Genomic DNA, 19,785 nt, shown 5'->3' with positions numbered 1-19,785 from the left:
TAGAAAGTTCCTGGCACTCTACTTCAGACCAAAGCAATGGATCAGGCTAAATTCGCGTTGGCCCCACCCACTGAGTTTGATGGTTGGCTTTGACAGTTTTAAGTAATTCATGAAGCACTGCAACGCAGGACCATGAAATGTAAATGTAAATAGTGAAATAATTATATATGTATTTTACATAAAATGAATCGGTATTTGAATTAATAAATGACACATTTAATATCACATTTATGTATTTAATTCCAATTTTAATTAATTAATGACACATTCAAGTAATTATTTAATGGTGTATTTATTTATTTAATTGTGGCACTTTCAGTCCTCCATATATAGCTAGCTATGTGTGTGCGTGTGCGTGTATGTGTGTGTTCACTGGCAGGCTTTGGTTGTCGTGGCAACCAGGGGAGGCCACAGCAGCTGCGCACTCTCTCTCTCTGTCTCTAACTCCTCAGAGAGACAGAAACATTTAAAATGAATCCCCTCGAACCCATGGCCAGGAACGACCGAAATGAAAACCGAAAAGACCGTGAGCGTCGTCATCTTGTTGACTATAGCAGTGCCGAGTTTCAGTGGCTAAAGTTAAAAAATGTGACCTGGGGAGATTGAGAGAGAAGAGGTTCAACGAGCTCCTTTAAACATTTCTCCTCTACATTTTAACATGGGAGTAGATGGGGCCCTGAGAGGGTGTTGCTGGCGCATCAGTGCGTCTCCCGCCAAAACTATTTGTCTGACAGCTTCAGGAGTGGTATCACTGCGACCCCAACGAATTTACCTACGTGTATCTACAAATTATTTCTGTAGAGTGGCATTTGTGGCCTTGAGAGTGGTTTACAATTTTTCTTTTTTTTGACAAATTTTTCTCTCACTCTCCACTCTAGGGATGATGTCACGCACTCTAGCGGTTGAAGATTCTCGCAATACACACGCATTCATTTTATCAGCAAACCGTTTGGCGACACGCTTAGAAAAGTCATAGCACTAATGTCCTCACCGAGCTGCATGTTTTGATACCTTTTTTGTGTACGTGCGACCAAAACTGCGGGAGAAGCACGCCGAAAAACATACGGAAGAATAATAACACACACGGCATAATAGTAGTGTGCTGTCCCAGGCACACTAATAAAACACAGGTGTTACAATGATACTAATTAAGGGTCCATTCCATTTTGTGTAGAAGAGCCTTTCCAGTGAGCCAACATGCACAATGACAGCACCAAGACCTGTTTGACCTGAATGGAATAGAACCTTATTTAATATAACTGTAATGTCTGTGTTTTGTTTTTGTTTTGTTTTTGGTGTTTATTAAGCTTCCTCAAGTAATCAGGAAAAGATCAATCGATGGATGTTAAGAATACCTAACAATAAATCCATCCGAGCAGAAAAGAGATTCAATATGATTTTGACAAAATATACATTACTATCTTTATTAAATCTTATTCTTCAGAATTCACTGCATGCATATAACGTTATATCATTAAATGTTTTTAAATTAACCTCCTTCATGTAAGGTAACGGAAATTAGAGATATCATGTTCCAACTTGAAAATCTTTGCAAAAAAACCCTTTAACGCTTGTGTTTACCCTATGTCATGTAAAAATGGCTGGTGTAAAAAAGGTCGAGCGCTGGGGGGCAGCCTGCGTACAGCATGCCGGAAATGGATTAGAGAAGAAGACGGCGCAGTCCACTCACTCGCCCTCGGAGGACGGTAGCTGTTAGCTAACTGCTGCAGGAGATCCACAAGGATAACAGACAGATCCGTGTATAGTCTGAGGTAGTATAACGTTGCTGTTACTGTCCGCTGTATGTATGTCTGCCTGTTTGCCTGTCTGCCTCAGTCACGCCCTGTCGGTCTGTCTGTACGTTGTCTGAAGCTAAGTTAGCTAACTTAGATAAGTTGAACTTCGGATATCAGGCATGTCCTTTTTACAGCATATGTTAGAGCTGATGTGTGCGATAATGTCATTAGTTTTCATATTTATCACACAGCCCCCTAAATGAGCTTACATAACATAGTATAATGTCAGTCACTGTTACACTTTGTTACGTTGAACAGTCTCATCTGTGACATTGTTAACTGTCCTTGCTTCAGCTGTGAAAATGCCATCTTTTAGTAGCCATGCATAGGTCAGTGCATCATTCTCCATACTACTGAAGTACTAATAGTAATACTATTGTATTTGTCCCGTTTGAATGCTTCCACAGGACTTGAGCCCCATTCTGACGGGACTACCCTTACATTTTAATAAACATCGTACCGCGGTTAGTTTAAAGTTAGATATTCAACAAACATTTAGTTCAAAGCCAGAATGAGTTTGGAAGTTAAATCTCAATATCAAGTAGAGAAAGAAATCAGTGGTGTCAATGTATGTAAGAAAGTTTGTGCTTGCATTGTTTCATGAGGCTGTGGTTGTTCTAGAGGTCATAATAGCTCTTTTTATACAGTGAGCTCAAGTTTCAAACAATGGTCCCACTACAATGAGATGGCTACCTTGGGGACAAACATTATAACACATGAATACAAACGGGCAAAAAAAAAAATCATAGTTTTTGCCCCAAACTGCATGACATTAGCATAAAGTTGGTATGTCTGCAACAGGGAGACTCATGGGTCCCCATACAACCCCTTTTCATTCAGATATGTTGAGGTCAGAGGTTTGAAAATAACCATACCAGTTTTTCCATTGCCAAAATGCAGCCTAACTTTGGAGCATTAGGTGTTAATGCTACACAGGGCGTGTTTTGGCAAGAGAAGTAGTGGGATTAAGCATCGGGGCAGCTGGGGTTCAGGAGGTGGAGTGGGTCGTCCACTAATCAGAAGGTTGACAGTTCCTACTGCTGCATGTCGAAGTGTCCTTGACACTTGACAAGATACTGAACCCCAAATTGCTCCAGATGCTGTGCATTGGTGTGTGTGTTGGCTCTTAGTCTAAAAGATTGTCCTGATCAGAAGATTATATCCAACATCTCAAAATATTCAGTCCAGATTAGGTAAAGTAGTGTTATCCTTCAGATGGAAAGAAAAAATAACACGCAGGATTCTTCAAGGCTGAGAGTAGAATAGAGCTTTATTGTCTTAACAGACAAACAAAGCCCGAGGCATCCATGGAAAGACTGAATTTCTCATCTCAGAGCATCTCCTTTTATACTCTTCAGGGTTTTACAACATTGTCATAGGTCCTGCCCTCTTCTCAACTTTTACTGACCCATGACATAATGGTGTCACTTTCCATGACATACCCGCATATGCCAGGGCAAATCTATCAAACTGGGGATTTTCCTCTCTATTGGTGTCTTGTCTGTGTCCCGTTCAGCCATCTCACACCTGCTTGGGCCTGTGCTCTCTTATCAGTAACCTTGCAGGCTTCTTGGCCTTCAGCAGTATGCCAAGACCTTTTCTTTTTACTCTTCTTTCTCCATGATTACACCATTAACATCTATTTTGCTGTACTTCTATTTAAAAAAAACCTATATTACCATTTTCTTACACCATTTTGTCATAGATGTCTTTTACTGTATCTTTTAAAACTTTATAAACTTTACAATATGACAAGAAGCTTGTTTTACAATCATTCACATACTTTTGGTACAAACATTACTTGTTTCTTGCTACAACTACACATTCGATATTTTTCTACACATTAAATCAAACTTTCACTAAAACCATGGTGCTTACTACTTCATTAACAGTGTGCTCACATAAAATCATCTTTACTTAAAACATAGTGCTCTTTTACTCTAATTCTAGTGTTCTGTGTGATTAACACATAGTGCTTATAACATAATTATCAGCACTTTATAATTAAAACTTATTGCTCTCTATCTGATTTCCAGCATATTGTGTAATTACTTAATTTCCAGTATTTTGGCATTCACCAGCAAGGATTAAACACCAAATTTTTATACTACATGTGACTGAATTACTTTTAATTTGTGAGGGCCTTTATCATCACGTGTATGAACGGGTGAATGTGGCATCTAGTGTACGGCAGTTTGAGTGGTTGAAAGACTAGAAATCCAGCCCAATCCAATCCAACTTTATTTGTTAAGCACTTTAAAACAACCAAAGTTGATCAAAGTGCTGTACAGGAGAATAAATAGAAATAGAAAGGCAGTCCATTTGCCATAATTACACCTGAGTGGCAGCTTTTGAAGTTGCAGTATAATTGTAGTCACATCAATATGTTGTGTAGTAAGAGTGAAAGACAGAGTACTATAACTTTATCATACTGCTATAAAATTCAATACAAAGACTTTATGGATCGAGGATGTTTTTACATTTTCTGGCATCAAACAGGCGAAAATTGCATGCATGATAAACAATGCAACAAAGTTTTAGCCAAACAAGAAACGGTAGAGTATAAGTATATAGACCACTGGTTCTCAAACTATAGTGCGTGTTCCACTAGTGGTACACGGAAGAATCTCTGAAATATATTTTTTTAAATGACACAACTTAATGAAAAAAACCTACAAAACTGTCAAAATATGTTTGAATGAAAATACTTAATGTATAACGTTGCTGAAATGTAATTTAAAATAAGTTTAGCATTTCCTGTAATATTAAGTTTCAATGTTCTTTCTTAGATTTTGTGCTGGGCAGGTAGTATAGCTTGTATAGCGCCTTTCTAGTCTTCCGACCACTCAAAGCCCTTTCACACAGCGATGGCAAAGTCCATCAAACAGAAACTAACTCATTCATACACTGATGCTGTGCATCAGGAGCAATTTGGGGGATACTTCATCACGTGGCAGGAGCAGCCGGGGATCGAACCAACAACCTTCCAATTAGGAGGACAACCTGCTCTGCCTCTGAGCCACAGCCGACTCACTTGCACATGAGGACATATTCACTCTGACTTCTTTCAGATTTTATGTTAAATAATACTCGAGGAAGCATTTTCTGTACATTCTGAAGGAACTGTGTGTCTCTCTGTGTAGATGCCAGGTGCTGGTCCATGGGTGTGAGCAGACTGGATATATTTTACAGACGGCTGCTCCTAACCAAACTCTTCATAGGGGGATGGGGCAAGCCTGAAGACCTCAAGAGGTATGGAAAACCGAGAACACAACAGAACACAGCTAGAGATATCACGTCACTGGACACGTGCCCATGTGAGCAGTGTGTGACGGCTACCTCGCTGAACTGCTGCAGCTCACACAGGTCTGGTTTGGGGAGAACCGTTTTGAAACTTAGAATTCTGCGTTTTGGCCGCAGCCAAAACGTGACGTACTGCGAGTTGATCGACGCTCATTGCCTGCGCATTTTTGACTTGTCCGGTAAAACAGTAAACGGTACACTAAAATGTTTCTGAAGTGATTTTAAATGAGAAATGGGCAACGCAGTAACATAATCTTGCTTCGTATTTGATCAGCACTGCCTAGTTTGACAGTTTGATTTGACTTTCATGCGCTGAGATGGACAGACTTACTGAGAATGACCTCTCAATCAAGAGATAGCCCCACCCAAAAGCATACCCTGTATCGTCTAGTTTACTCTAAATGCGATACCATATTAAATAAATGAACATCATAATATATTAAAGAAGACGTAGAACTATTGATTGAGGCCATAGACTCATTAGAAACTGTTTACTGAGCTCATAAATGAAGTGACAAGTCTGCTCATTCTCTATTAGAGTGAAAGGCATCGGTGTGTTATTGCAGTCAATGGAGCTCCCCCTGCTGGCCTTTACATAGAATGGTTTTAAGACACTGCCGTGTTGGCTTCACTTTTCAGATCCAGAAGCTCTGTCCATACCTCTGCTAAATGCTGTGACATTCATTCACTGGTAGACAGCCTAATTTTAATTAATAATAAAACATTTTTATTTATTTATTTTAAAATTTTTATTTAACCTTTATTTAACCAGGAAAAGTCCCATTGAGTTACAGTAACTCTTCTCCCAGGGAGTCCTGGCCAAGACTGGCGGCAAAAAGTTTAATATATATAATATATATATATATATACACACACACACACACACACACACACATAAAAGACAGGACAAAGGTTACATACTACACCACAAATCTCAGTACATACACTATACGTACTAGAACACAAACAAGTTGACTTTAAAAGGTTTTTAAAAGTATTGAAAGGTGGAAGCGATTCTAGATTTAGGGTGTTTTGAAATTCATTCCAGACATTTGGTGCATATGATGAGAAAGCTGTTTTTCTGTTCTTGTTGATGGAATAACTAATAGTATTTTTTCTGACGACCTTGTCCTGTAAACACTATTATGGTGAGAAAGCAAATTTGAAATGTAGAGGGGTAATTTACCCATTAGAGCTTTAGCAATGAAAATCAATAAATGGAATTTCCTTCTGAGGGAGAGGGAGGACCATTGACAGTTTCATACAGAATGCAGTGGTGAGTCCTGGCTGCTGCACCTGTAATGAAACGCAAGGCTGAGTGGTATAATACATCTAGTTTTTTTAAATAAAGATGAAGAAGAGTGCATATAAATTAGGTCACCATCAACACTGATAAGAATGTGCTCTGCACCAACCTTTTCCTTGCTGAATAAGGAAAGCACTTCTTTAATCTAAAATAAAAACCTAACTTGAGTTTTTTTAAAAGGCTCTCAATATGGACCCCAAAAGACAATTTCTCATCCAACCAAACACCTAGGTATTTGTAGAAAGTTACTCTCTCTATTGGAGTACCATTTTGTGTTGAAATAGTGAAATCTATAGGAGAATGTGAACGTGTAAAAACAATTGATTTTGTTTTTTTAGCATTTAATACCAATTTTAATCCTACCAGAGATTTTTGTACCTGACTAAAGGCAGACTGTAAATGATGAATTGCTTCTTTCAATGACTTAGCAGAAGTGTACAAGATAGTATCATCTGCATAAAGATGACCCTTTGTTTGATTCAGATTCATACCGAAATTATTTATATAAATAGAAAATAAAATAGGACCCAAAACTGATCCCTGGGGGACATCCATTTTTACTTCTAGCAAGGATGAGGTACAGTTATCGAATGCCACACACTGAGTTCTATCACTCAGGTAATTAGAAAACCAATTTAGCACAGTGCTACTAAAACCTATGCTTTGCAGTCTTTGCAGTAAAAGATGATGGCCAATAGTATCAAAAGCTTTAAATAAGTCAATGAAAAGAGCAACATAAGACTTTTTGTTATCTAAAGCATTAACAATATCATTTGCAACAGAGGTTACAGCCGTAATTGTACTGTATCCTTGAAACCAGACTGAGTAGGACTTAAAATACAGTTGTCAGCTAAAAAATGTTTTAGTTGCTCATTTATAAGAGATTCAAACCGTTTAGCCAAGACAGATAGTCTGGAGATTGGCCGGTAGTTGTCTAAGGCCAACGGGTCTCCACTTTTTAATAGTGGGAGAACAAATGCAGATTTCCATGACTTGGGGATAGAACCACTGTATAGACTAAGATTGAAAATGGAGGAGATAGGACCAGCAATCAAGTTTGTAGCAGTTTTGAGGAAATAGGGCTCAATCTGGTCTGGGCCAGCAGACTTTTTACAGTCCAGGCCTAACAGTGCCTTTCGTACTTCAGAGACAGATATAGGAGTAAAGTTGAAATTATTCAAACTTACATTAGACGAGTCTGTGATGGAGGTTACACTATCCGTAGGGTTGGCTGGGAGTGTTGACTGAGTAGCTATTCCTGCATTAATAAAGTGCTTGTTGAAAGTATCTACTATATTTTGTTTACCCCTTACTTCACCCTGGCTTGTTATTATAACTTCAGGGATAGTGGGGGGTGGCACGTCACCTGAAGAAGATTTAATTGATTTCCCAAATTTTTTGGGGTCATTAAGGTTTTCATTTATTCAATTCAGATAATGTTCACTTTTTGTACTTTTTATTAGCACAGTTCTGAGACCCAAGATGAAAGTCTAATTATATATACTGTCAATGGTATATACGGGAAAAAATTCTGCAGTGTATCTTTTTAATTTGTGTCTGGAGGAATGTAAACAGCAGTAACACCATAGGGATCATAATGTGGTTTCATCTCCACATAAAAAGAAGTTTTCATCTACTTTGACATCGAGAACCAAACATCACTGCATCGTTGAAAACACAGAATCCACCTCCTCTTGTCCTGGGCTCTGTTGGCCCGGAACACAGTCCACCCATTAAGTGCTGGATCTGGGATGTTGATGGAGCAGGTCTCTGTAAAGATGTGGGCACAACTGTCTCTGATTTCCTATTGTTTGGCCAGTCTCATTTCGTCCAGACCGGACAGCATTCTTCAAATGCTGTTGTGTAATCAGTCATGAAACAGTTGGCTCTGTACTGATGTTGTACTGATATGTTCCTTACATGTGTTTTGCAGACTCTTTGAGTTCCGTAAAGTCATTGGAGACAGAGAGAAGTGCAAGTCTCTGGTGCCTAAGGACTATCCAGTTTACATAAACAAGGTACTCCATAGAGGTGGGAATCTCTAGAAACCTCACAACTGATGGATTTGATTCTGATTCACAGGGCTTTGATGCAGTTATAAAGCAAAAGATGTTGTGTTTTTGTGCAGTAAGCAGTGAGGCCCGGCCCCAAAAATACTTTGCTCCGGTGTTTGTGGGTTTTTTCAACCTAATTGTCTCAAATTCAGTTCCTTGAATTGCTAGTTTAACACAAAATCAATGAATGAAGTTCATGCTCTTGCAGAGGTCCACCATTTTCTTTGCAGCTAGGTACTTTTGAAATTATTACAGGCGGTCATGTCGAGAATTTAATTTTTAATTTCCAATTGTTGAGTTTCCTGCAACGCGGCATAATCGTTCAAGAGAGAATCACACATCTAAGAATCAAGTTTTTGTCCCACCCCTAGTACTCCATCTGTTTTCTCTTGACTAGTATAACTATTTTTTGTAGATATGTATTTGTTTGTGCCTTTGTGTCCAGACTGAGGAGCACACTGACTGTCAGATACACGATGGGTTCTTCATATCTCCTCTGGAGCACTTGGTCCCTGGAATCCTGCCGCCGGAGGCTGTCAAAGCCAGGTACAGAGTATGATGTCGACCTACTTCTACTGCTAATGTGATGATGTCACAGCAGCACATATGAGCCCTGTGATCACTGGTAGCTGTAAGGGAACTGTCTTTCTTGTTAAATGCAAGCTTAGGAATGGCAATTACAAAACTTGAACAGAAAGTTGCAACAGATAGAATACATATTAACAAAGCAAATGTAATCCAAAAATCTATGAGGTCTAATACTGATGTAGTGATGCTAATAAGAAGTAAATTAAAGTGTTAGAGAAAACCAGAGAAAACAACAAGCAGAACACAAACTTGGTTGGGTATGATTACCAAAGACAGGCTTTATTGAAAACCAGCTGAAGAAACAGTGATGTGACGCTTCTGCTGGCAGTGGTGAAAGGATAATGTCTGAGATCCAGACAGTGTGGCTGATAGGAAGGAGCAGGCAGGTAGCTGAAGAGAAGGTGATGATCCTGAGGCACAGGAAAAAACAAGATTAAGTATGTCAGCACAAGGGGGAAAAAACATATCTAACTGGTCAAGAGAGTTGCTACCAGGCATGTAGAGACAATGATCTGGCAGAGAGTGGATGAAGAACCAGAGTTCAAAAATGTGTATCAGGTATCAGGAGAGTGTTCCCACCTGCTTCAAGAAAGCCACCATCGTTCCTGTACCTCAAGTCTGTAGTGTCTGGTCTAAACGACTACTGCCCTGTGGCACTCACACCCATTGGGATGAAGTGCTTTAAGAAACTGGTTCTCCAGCACATAAGTAATAACATCTCCTCCAGCCTGGACCCTCACCAGTTTGCATTCAGAACCAACAGATCTACAGAGGATGCCATCTCCACTGCTCTCCACTCAGTCTCAGCCTCAGGGCTGTGTGCTCAGCCCCCTCCTGTACTTGTTAACTTTTACAGAGGAGTGATAGAAAGCTGGAAACATCACAAACAAGTGAAAAACTCCCAGAAGATTATTGGTACTCAGCTACCCAGCATCAGTGATATCGGTTATGCAGTGTGCCTGTGCAGAGCCCAAAGGATACTAAAAGACAGAACACTCCCTAGCCACTACCTGTTCACCCTGCTGCCATCTGGGGAGAGATACAGAAGTGTCCACTGCTGTACCACCAGAATTAAAGACAGGTTTTCCCTCAGGATGTGAGACTGCTTCATTCATCCTCTGCACTGTATAAATATTTGTTGTTTTGTTTTGTGTGTAGTATAAAGGGACTACATCTTGAATTTATTTGTACAACCCTGTGTTGTTAAATAAATTAACCTTGAATAAATCAAATGCCAGGTCTTCACTTTCCATGAAAAAGGTGCCAAGTGGGTGGTGTTTTGGGGTGGAGGAAGTTGTAGCAAACCCAGGCCAGACAATGGTGAAGCTTACTGATGTTTTAAAAGAGTTTTCTGAAATAATCATAATACTACAGCTGCATATAGCTTTGTTTCACAAAGCCAAATATGTTATGTAATCACTGATAAGGATAAGTCAATCTCAACGTGTGTGTGTGTTTTTTCAGGTTCCAGTTTATAGTTCCTAAGAGGTGGCAGAAGAACAGACCAGTATGTATCCACCTGGCTGGGACCGGAGACCATGTAAGGCTCTTAACCTTTTAACCTCAACATAGCTTGAACCTTAGTGTGCGCAGCCCCCACCAAACAGAAAATACTGGACAAGATATGGCCAAACAGTACTGCAGTCCTGATATTGGCCTTGTTTTTCTTATTGATTTTCTTTATTAGTATGTGTTTTTATATGAATAAGAAAGTGTTTAAAGGACCAGTGTGTAGGATTTAGTGGCATCTAGTAGTGTAGTTGTGAATTGAAAAACACAAAGGCACCTATCTAGAGCCAATGTTTGACCATACTGTCAATGATTATAACCTACAAGAAAGGTGGAGCTGGCTTTGAGAAACAGGCCTCAGACAACAAAAACCCATGAGCAACAAAAAATAAAATCTTGATATTGGTATGCAGCAAATGTATGGGAACAAATTAAGTGATCATGATTTGGACCCCAAATCCTTCTAGCAGCAGATTATTTTGATGTTTTGATGTTTTGATATTTGTGTGTGTGTGTGTGTGTGTGTGTGTGTGTGTGTGTGTGTGTGTGTGTGTGTGTGTGTGTGTGTGTGTGTGTGTGTGTGTGTGTGTGTGTGTGTGTGTGTGTGTAGTTTTTCTGGCGCCGGCGGACCCTGATGGCCAGGCCCATGATCAAAGAGGCAGGAATGGGTTCACTGCTTCTAGAGAACCCTTATTATATCCTTCTATTGTTTTTTCACATCTGCTTTTTTTTTATTTCCCTTGAAAGTAACTGATAAACTATATCTTCTTTATACTACTGTGTTTAAAGTTATTAAGGCATTTTTACTACGTTCGCAAGGATTAAATCAAAAGTAATAGCATTTTTCGAATGTGATCATTTGAAGCAAGTAATTAGTATGATAAATGGTCAAATGCTGAATGTTAGCTTGCTTTAAAGGGGCAATTCAGTGATATAGTGTTGCACTTCCATCAAGTTGAGACTCACAACAGACAAATGATTAATCCAATAACTTGAATACCTTGTAGGCTGACTGGCTTAGCACTGCTGATGCTTTGGAAACAATAATTAAATTCAATTAAATTCAATATTATTTGTATAGCGCCAATTCATAACAGAAGTTTTCTCAGGACACTTTTCAAATAGAGCCAAGGTCTTGCTCATGGTGGTACTGTTGGGTCTCTGTAAATAATGTTATAAGGAGTTCAGTCTAGACCTGCTCTATTTGAAAAGTGTCCTGAGATAACTTCTGTTATGAATTGGCGCTATACAAATAAAATTGAATTGAATTGAACCACCACATGGAACTAGCAAGAGGAAAGAATTGAGAAATGTGTCCTGACAAGTGTGACCATGTTTTTATTCCCTGACTGACTGTTTACATGGCTACCGTAAACCCAAAGACCAACTGTAAGTTAACTACCCTTCACACACACACACACACACACACACACACACACACACACACACACACACACACACACACACACACACCACATAGTAATGTGATTGATTTAATTGAAAAGAATCAACAGTTTAATCAAATATTCAATTAATTGTTTGCTTGTGATGATTCAGATACCAAACTAGAGTTTTTTGAAAAATATATCACACTTTTTGTTTCATTTGTTTTTTGCTGGAGCAGCTGCACTACCCATGTGAGGTGTTTGTCTCAGGCGTGCCTGCAGCGCCGCTTCACTAGACAGTCTTGCCTATTTTTTCAATGTGCTGTTACCAGCCATAATCTGTTCAGAGTCATATTAACCTTATACCACCAACATATACACTTTTCACTATCTGTAGAATATGTCACAGACATTTTTTTTTTAACTCAACACCTCCTGTATCTGTTTCACATTAAAAGCTGGTGTTTTTTGTGGACAGAATCCATTAATTTTTAATGAGGCTTTTATTTATTTATAGAAATGCTCTCTGCATGGACACACAGACGTGCAAGCTGCAGCAATTCAATGAGACAGCCGTCATGCACTGCTCACGCGTGCAGTGTGTCCAGACTGTAAGATAAAATATAGGTATAAAAAAAGTTAGATTTAAATCAGTTATGTCCTGGTTAAACAAGGTTATGAATCTGACCAGACACGATTTTTGTACCTAATCTTACACAAAAGCCAAGTGAATAAATGTATATTTTTGGATACTCTGTGCTACAGACACGTCAGTCTCTACCACAAACTTATAACAAGTCAGTACCCTGCCTTAGTGGCAGTGTGTAAGCAAGGGTGGAAAATTTAGGAGAGAATGAGTCAAACCCAGAGCAACTTTTGTCCTGCAGTTACACTTCTGGGAGTGCAACTGGACCTTTTTAAAGCTTGAACTGGGATTTATTCAGTGTAAAAGTAAACAGGGACGTTATTTGTGAGCATTTTAGGCGGTCCAGTCTAAAGAATGTGTCCGACCTGTTTGTGATGGGAGGGGCTTTGATCCTGGAGTCAACAGTGCTTCTCCGTTGGCTGGAGAGAGAAGGTTACTGGCCACTAGGAATGACTGGCATCTCCATGGGAGGATATGTGAGTCACCACTTTTATTAAACCCATATATTCTACCAGTATTGCACTAAATAACTATTCAACATGATCACATCCTGAAGACCCATAGTCCCCTGCACCTTGCTTAACCTTTGAAAGTAAATATTTTACATGCAAGCCCATGTACAAATACAAGTGGGTCCAGTATAATATCCAAAGACCATATTTTTCATGAAGTTCCTTGTGTGTCTTTGTGTCCAGATGGCATCCCTGGCAGTGACTAACTGGCCAAAGCCCATCCCTCTGGTTCCCTGTTTGTCCTGGTCCACTGCCTCTAGTGTCTTCACCACGGTAACACACTTGTTCTACTTGAGATCAGTAAGGAGGCATTCGGTTATTAGCAGCTTTAGTTGACATAATAACCAAACATTGTAGTAGAGGTGCTTTAGAGGGTTTTTCTCTATTTACTGGTTGATGAAAACAGTGCAATAATGAAATATTGCACTAATGACAAGCCAACTGCAGGGGATGGCAAGCTACCGCCTTAACCGCACGTGATGTCACATCATCACATCACGTTCAGTATTTGTTTTTAAGACAGAAAAGGCTAAAGAGACTTGACACAGCAGATCGCTGTCTGAAATGCAGTTCTACTCAGTATACCTCAATTCACAGCCCAGGATTACAAAACCACACAAGAAAAAGTCATGCAGCCCCCGTCTTACTTGCTCTGGAAAAACTTGTGACCGGAAACACCATCAGAATCGTGGTAATTATCCCAGTTGGTCTTTTGATGCAACAAGTGACCCAGTGAACTTTCAGTCAAATATGTTAAGTAACAGGATCAAAGACTCAGGAGGCAGGAGGAGGGGAGAGTGCAGGTGGTTAGTACAAGCAGGTACTGAGATTAAACATTATCCCACTGTACCCCTTACAGAGTAATTGGCAAAAACAACAAAAATGACAATAATACTGCATACTCCGCTGTTGAAATGCCCTAAATCACTGCAGCGGAAATTCCTTCAACTTCTTTAGATCCTTGATTAGATACATTTTACAAACAGTAGTCTGATGGTTGGAGTATGAAGATCACATACCAAATATTCTTTTCAATTTTTTAACTAAAATGGCCTTCCTGTCAACATAAACTGTAGCAATAGTCTTAAGTTTGATGAGATTTTATAAATCCTTTGTATATGCTCTGGCTTGAATGTTTCACCAAAATGTCAGACAAAGGACATATGGTAACCTGAGGTAAATTTATTCATTTATTTTGAAAGTGCTGACATTTTGAAGTTATAGTTTTTTTTTTTTTTTTTTATTGAAACAAATGGAAAATTTGATCATAGATGAGTTTTTCAGAGCAAGAAAGTCAAATACAAACACTATGACATCTGATATTTCTGTGATCATGGGATACATTTTTTGGGGTTCCTCTCCATGAAGAAAATACACCAGCTCAGCATAATGGTCCTCTCTCATTCATAGTGCTGCAACTTAAAAATCCACCTTAAAGAATAGCTTCACAAGTTTGTCTTAAAACAATACTTGACTAGTGTCTATATGGGTTATTAGTTGCTGTAATGTCAGGGCACAGGTAGTACTGGTAAAAAGATTAGTTTTCAGGTCTAGGGTTTTTAATTACCAAAAAATGCCATCTGGTTGTACCAGCTACTAACAGGCCATACACACAGAAATGCTTTAGGTTGTCAATGAACATGAATAGAATACTGGCCTTATAAGCTTCACTAACTTTCTCCCGTCGCTCCACTCTATGTGTGAGTATTGCTTTAAGACAGCCTTGACAAAATGTCAATGTATTGTTTGACATTAGAATGAATTGGTTTGGATGCAACTCTGCAGAAATGTGCTCTGAAATTCTGAAACTTTAACTTTTTCTACCTTCATCACTAAAATTGAAGCCCAGTGGCACTTTGTGTGTGTGTGTCTGTTTTCTATCACATATTGTCCCCAAGTAAGTAAGTAAGTAAGTGTGTGTGTGTGTGTGTGTGTGTGTGTGTGTGTGTGTGTGTGTGTGTGTGTGTGTGTGTGTGTGTGTGTGTGTGTGTGTGTGTGTGTGTGTGTGTGTGTGTGTGTGTGTGTGTGTAGGGAGTGCTGAGTAAAGCAGTGAACTGGACGGAGTTGGAGAAGCAGTATGCCATTAACTCAGTGTATGAAGAGGAAATCATTAAACTGTTGGAGTACTGTGGGGTATGTTATCCTTCAACTTGAAGATCACTCATACTAAGTGACTGAACATTTTTATACAGTGTTTGAATTTCTCCAGGGAGGCACAATTGGCTATAAAAAAAGGTAATATGGTGTTTTTGCTCATATGTGACTGAGATCAGATCTTTTTTATTTAAATCACATGGAATCTGGCCTTTGCCATGTTCACATGTGGTCCAAATCAGATACAGGTCATATTTTTTGCAATATGACCTGTGTGAAAAGTCATATCAGAATTCATGGGACTCTTTTGTCACTCTAGATCTACATTTGTCATGTAGGTCATTTCAGGACCTAAGGCTTGCAGTGTGAACATAGCCTTTGTTTAATGTTAATATGAAGCAACACTTCAGGTTTTTTTGTTAAATAATGAGACCACATTAGAAATCTTTAAGCTCCGTTGGGCTCTGGTAACATGTGAGGGGCATTTGTCAATATTTTAGTCAGAGAAATTTTGCTCTTTTAAAGAAGAATCAGAGAAGCAACAAGGATTGTGCTGGAGAACTAACCCTCCCTTACCAAACACATACATGAGCACACACTGGCATTAATAAGAACATTGTTTCTGTCTTTTGATCTGTATGTCCACATCTGTCAGGCTGATTCCTTTAAGATGGGTCCAGAACTTATGAAGAACACAGACTCTTTAGAGCATCTTCTAGGCCTGTCCGGAGAGGACAGTGTGTCAGTGGGCCACAACTCCAAAGCTGGAGGAGAAGCGGAGGCTGGACGTGACCTGTTGATTGGTAAAGGTCCTGAGGGGGGCGGGGCAAGAGACAGAGTACACCAGTTCTTATCATCAGTGAACAGCAGTGGGACAAGCTTGGAAACTCCATCAAGGTAATCACTTTAAGTTATTGTGAACAGATGTGTTTGTTTGCAGTGGTTTAAGGACATTCTTCAAATATGTTTCATCTAGATAGCACTGCTCGAGTGGTAGCCCGTTGACACAGGAAAGTTTGTATTTGGTGGTTTTTGTATGTGTCTAATTGCTTTGATTTTACTGTTTTTTACCTCATTTTAGTTTACTTTGTCACCAAAGATGGATATTATGTTGTTTTAAACCTTGCTTTCCCTTTTTCCTATACACACACACACACACACACCAGCAACTCTGCACCTCTGCTGCACACACACTGGCTAGCCCTGCTGTGGGGGAGGGACCGAAATACGCAGACTGTGGCTGTGTTCCAATTCAGGGGCTGCATCCCTGAATTGAGCTTTTTTCTATACAACGTTGCACAACAGAAAATGAAAAGAAAATTGTTTCCCCCCGATTTTATTATTTTTGAGATTGTTTGGCCCCAAAATCGTAATCATGATCAAATTTCGATTAATTGAGCAGCCTTAGTGCAAAGGGATTTACCTGTGGAAACTGTAATAGATCAGTGAATGATTTTGTAGACCAATAAAAAAAATAAATGCTGTTGCGGAGATGATAATTCACTATTAAAACATTGTGTTATCACAACACAACCTAATTACCATACTATGTGGGAATGAACCCACAGTGTGTTCCAGTTTAAGTCATTTTTTGTTGTTTGTTTTGTCTAGCTAAATGTTTGAATGCTCAGAATCCTACTGTTACCTGTCACTCCAGTGACACTGTTTTCATCATTTCATTTCATCTAAAATCTTTTTTCTTTTATTGTAAGCCTTCACGCAAACAACATACTGAATGGTATGAAGACGGATTCAGCCAAATGCTGTCGACCATCTTTACACAGAGAGTCTATAGGCTTCATGAAGGGAGTGATGGATGAATGTACACACATGGCCAACTTCTCTGGTGAGTTTAATGGTGCAGTATAAAGAACTATATTAAACTATACTATACTTATACTATACTATAATATAACATACTATACTATACTATACTATACTATTATATACTATACTATACTATACTATACCATGAGATAATATACTATGCTTTTTTTTGTTGCTTTTATGTGAACATAGAAAGGGTGAGGTATTACAAAGTAAGGATAAGCCAAAAGAAAAAGTACAAGTACAGGTCATTGAAAGGTCTAGTTAGAAAAATAAAAAAATACAGTACACATATACATATATATTATAGATCTACATGGTTGTAACAGTCCCATGTTTTCCAATATTTGTCTCCCTTCTTCTTTTGTAATCGAATAGTTAAAGTCATTTTCTCCATAATGCGTATAGAGTTGATTATATTGATAAGAAGGGTGATGGTAGGAAGGTTCCTCTGGAGCCAGCATTTTGTAATCGCCCTTTTTACTGGCGGCCAGAAAGATCTTCAAAAGGTATGAGTCACTCTTATTGAGATCCTTAGGAATATGTCAAGTTACATTGAGGTAAAAGAAAAGTCAAATCTCAGATCCAGGATCTCTGAGACCAATCGGCCCACTTCTTTCCAGAAAGGCAACACATAAGGGCATGACCAGAAAATGTGAGCATGAACTGCTGAAACTGATCAACACTCCCTCCAGCAGGAGCACTAAGGCCCACTAAACTTGGATTTTTGGTTGGGGGTAATAAAAAAACTGAGTTAGTAGAGGTAGACTGGGTCTCCCATATTTGAAGCCACACATCCTCAGAGATTACTATATTGGTTTCCTTTTCCCAGCGCTCCCTTATATAGTTAGTTGAATTTTTATATAATGTATGTTAAGGAAAAACCCTTGTATAATTTGCCTATGATACCTTTCGTGTTTTTTGAACTATAAGCATCAGTAAGTATCTGGGTTATTCTTGAGGGCTCAGTAGGATCAGAGGGCCTTATTTCCTTTAAAAAAAATTGTCAAATCTGTAGGTACCGGTAGAAGTCCTCTTTGCCCAGCTCATACGCCTGGCATAAGTCCTCAAAACTATTAAGTCTTCCATTTGTTAATATTCAGCAGAAGGCAGTAATACCTCGCTTAGCCCATTGTCTGTACCTGTGGTCCTGTGACGCTGGAAGGAACTGTGGATCGTATGCCGGCCAGCTCAATAATCTTATCTCTCCGTGTAGCTGAAATCTCTTCACCACCTTCAACCATACCCTCACAGAGAAAGCAACAAACTGATTTTGAAGCTGGAGAGCCTGTTTAAGAGGCACCTCCACTGGAAGTGCTGTGAATAGGTATAATAATCTTGGAAGAATGTTCATTTTAATTAGGGCTGCTCGATTATGGAAAAAATAATAATCACGATTATTTGGGTCGAAATTGAAATCACGATTATTCAAACGATTATTTTTTGTTCTTGTTCGACCAAACTGCGCTGTAATCCTCCTGCTGTCATGTTCCATTCAGACAAGTGTAGCTGGCCGCGTTACCTGTTCCAACGAAAACAACGTGATTGACTCATGTGCAGTGCATGCTGTGGGGGAGGGACGGAAATACGCATGCGCGAAATACGCAGACTGTGGCTGTGTCCCAATTCAGGGGCTGCATCCCTGAATTGGGACACAGCTTTTTTCAATACAACGTTGCACAACAGAAAATTAAAAAAAAATTGTTTCCCCCCCGATTTTATTATTTTTGAGATCGTTTGGCCCCAAAATCGTAATCATGATCAAATTTCGATTAATTGAGCAGCCCTAATTTTAATTGTCCTTATTCTGACACCGAGGTCAAGGGAGCAAGCCCCACCTATCCAAGTCATCATACACTTTCCTGTTAACCTGTTTATAATTAACCTCAAACAACTGTGACATGTCCTTCGTAAGAAGCACTCCCAGATATTAATGTGCTGCTGATGCCAATCAAACGGTTGTTCCTCCATCAGCTTTGGAGAAGGTGCAAAATTAAAGGCTAAAACTTGAGTTTTCTGCTTGTTCAATTTATAACCTGAAAATCTCCCATATTTCCTGAGGATCTTCATCAGCAGTGAAACTCCATATTCAGGATTTTTAAGTGTTATAAGCACGTTGTTAGTGTATAAGTAAATTTTGTTTTCTACTCCCTCTATGGAAATACCCTCCAGAGCTGACTCCTCCCTGATAGCCTGGGCCAGATGTTCAATAAAAAGGTTGAAAAGTGATGGGCTGAGTGGGCAGCCTTGTCTACATCCTCATTGTAGCATTATAGAATTTGAGAGACTCCCATTCATTTTTATCCTCGCTAATGGGGAGGAGTAAAGTGTTCTTATACATTGTATAAAAATTTCACAAAAGCCAAATCTTCTCATAACTTGAAATAAGAAGTCCCACCCAACCGAATCGAAGGCCTTCTCAACATCAAGACTGAGAAGAACCGCACTCAATTTTGTATCAGAAATGTGGTTAATAATATGGAGGACTCTTACAAAGCCCGTCTGGTCCTCATCTATCAGGAAAGGCATCAATGTTTCCAATATCCTGGCCAATATGGCTGCATATAATTTATAATCTGTATTTAAAACACTGATTGGTCTATAGCTCTTACATTCTGTTTTATCTTTTCCCTCTTTTGGTATGACTGATATAAATGCTTCCCTCCATGATGGTGGGAGGGCTCCTCCCTTAAGTATATAATAAAAAGGATTTTAACAAGGGGAGCAATGACTCTTTCATACATTTATACCATTCTGATGGGAAT

The 19,785-nt window shown here is 39.1% G+C and overlaps 1 protein-coding gene across 2 annotated transcripts in view; it reads left to right on the top strand.

The window, feature by feature from the left end:
* The first annotated feature begins 1,644 nt into the window (after positions 1-1,644).
* The window catches only part of abhd18 (abhydrolase domain containing 18), a 29,377-nt gene continuing 11,236 nt past the window's right edge, over positions 1,645-19,785 (top strand). For both annotated transcript variants that reach the window (XM_051421249.1, XM_051421250.1), the window contains exons 1-12: positions 1,645-1,772; positions 4,940-5,048; positions 8,339-8,423; positions 8,905-9,005; positions 10,512-10,587; positions 11,167-11,253; positions 11,920-11,945; positions 12,925-13,063; positions 13,283-13,372; positions 15,131-15,232; positions 15,849-16,090; positions 16,906-17,039. In XM_051421249.1, the coding sequence (XP_051277209.1) occupies positions 4,957-5,048; positions 8,339-8,423; positions 8,905-9,005; positions 10,512-10,587; positions 11,167-11,253; positions 11,920-11,945; positions 12,925-13,063; positions 13,283-13,372; positions 15,131-15,232; positions 15,849-16,090; positions 16,906-17,039 (1,174 nt within the window). In that variant the 5' untranslated portion in view covers positions 1,645-1,772; positions 4,940-4,956. The remainder of the gene's footprint in view (positions 1,773-4,939; positions 5,049-8,338; positions 8,424-8,904; positions 9,006-10,511; positions 10,588-11,166; positions 11,254-11,919; positions 11,946-12,924; positions 13,064-13,282; positions 13,373-15,130; positions 15,233-15,848; positions 16,091-16,905; positions 17,040-19,785) is intronic.

This window comes from Dicentrarchus labrax, unplaced genomic scaffold (genome assembly GCF_905237075.1).
Source record: "Dicentrarchus labrax unplaced genomic scaffold, dlabrax2021, whole genome shotgun sequence".
In the NCBI taxonomy this organism is placed as follows: domain Eukaryota; kingdom Metazoa; phylum Chordata; class Actinopteri; family Moronidae; genus Dicentrarchus; species Dicentrarchus labrax.
Note: the sequence above shows the minus strand (reverse complement) of the source record. Positions and strands in the feature narration are given on the sequence as shown.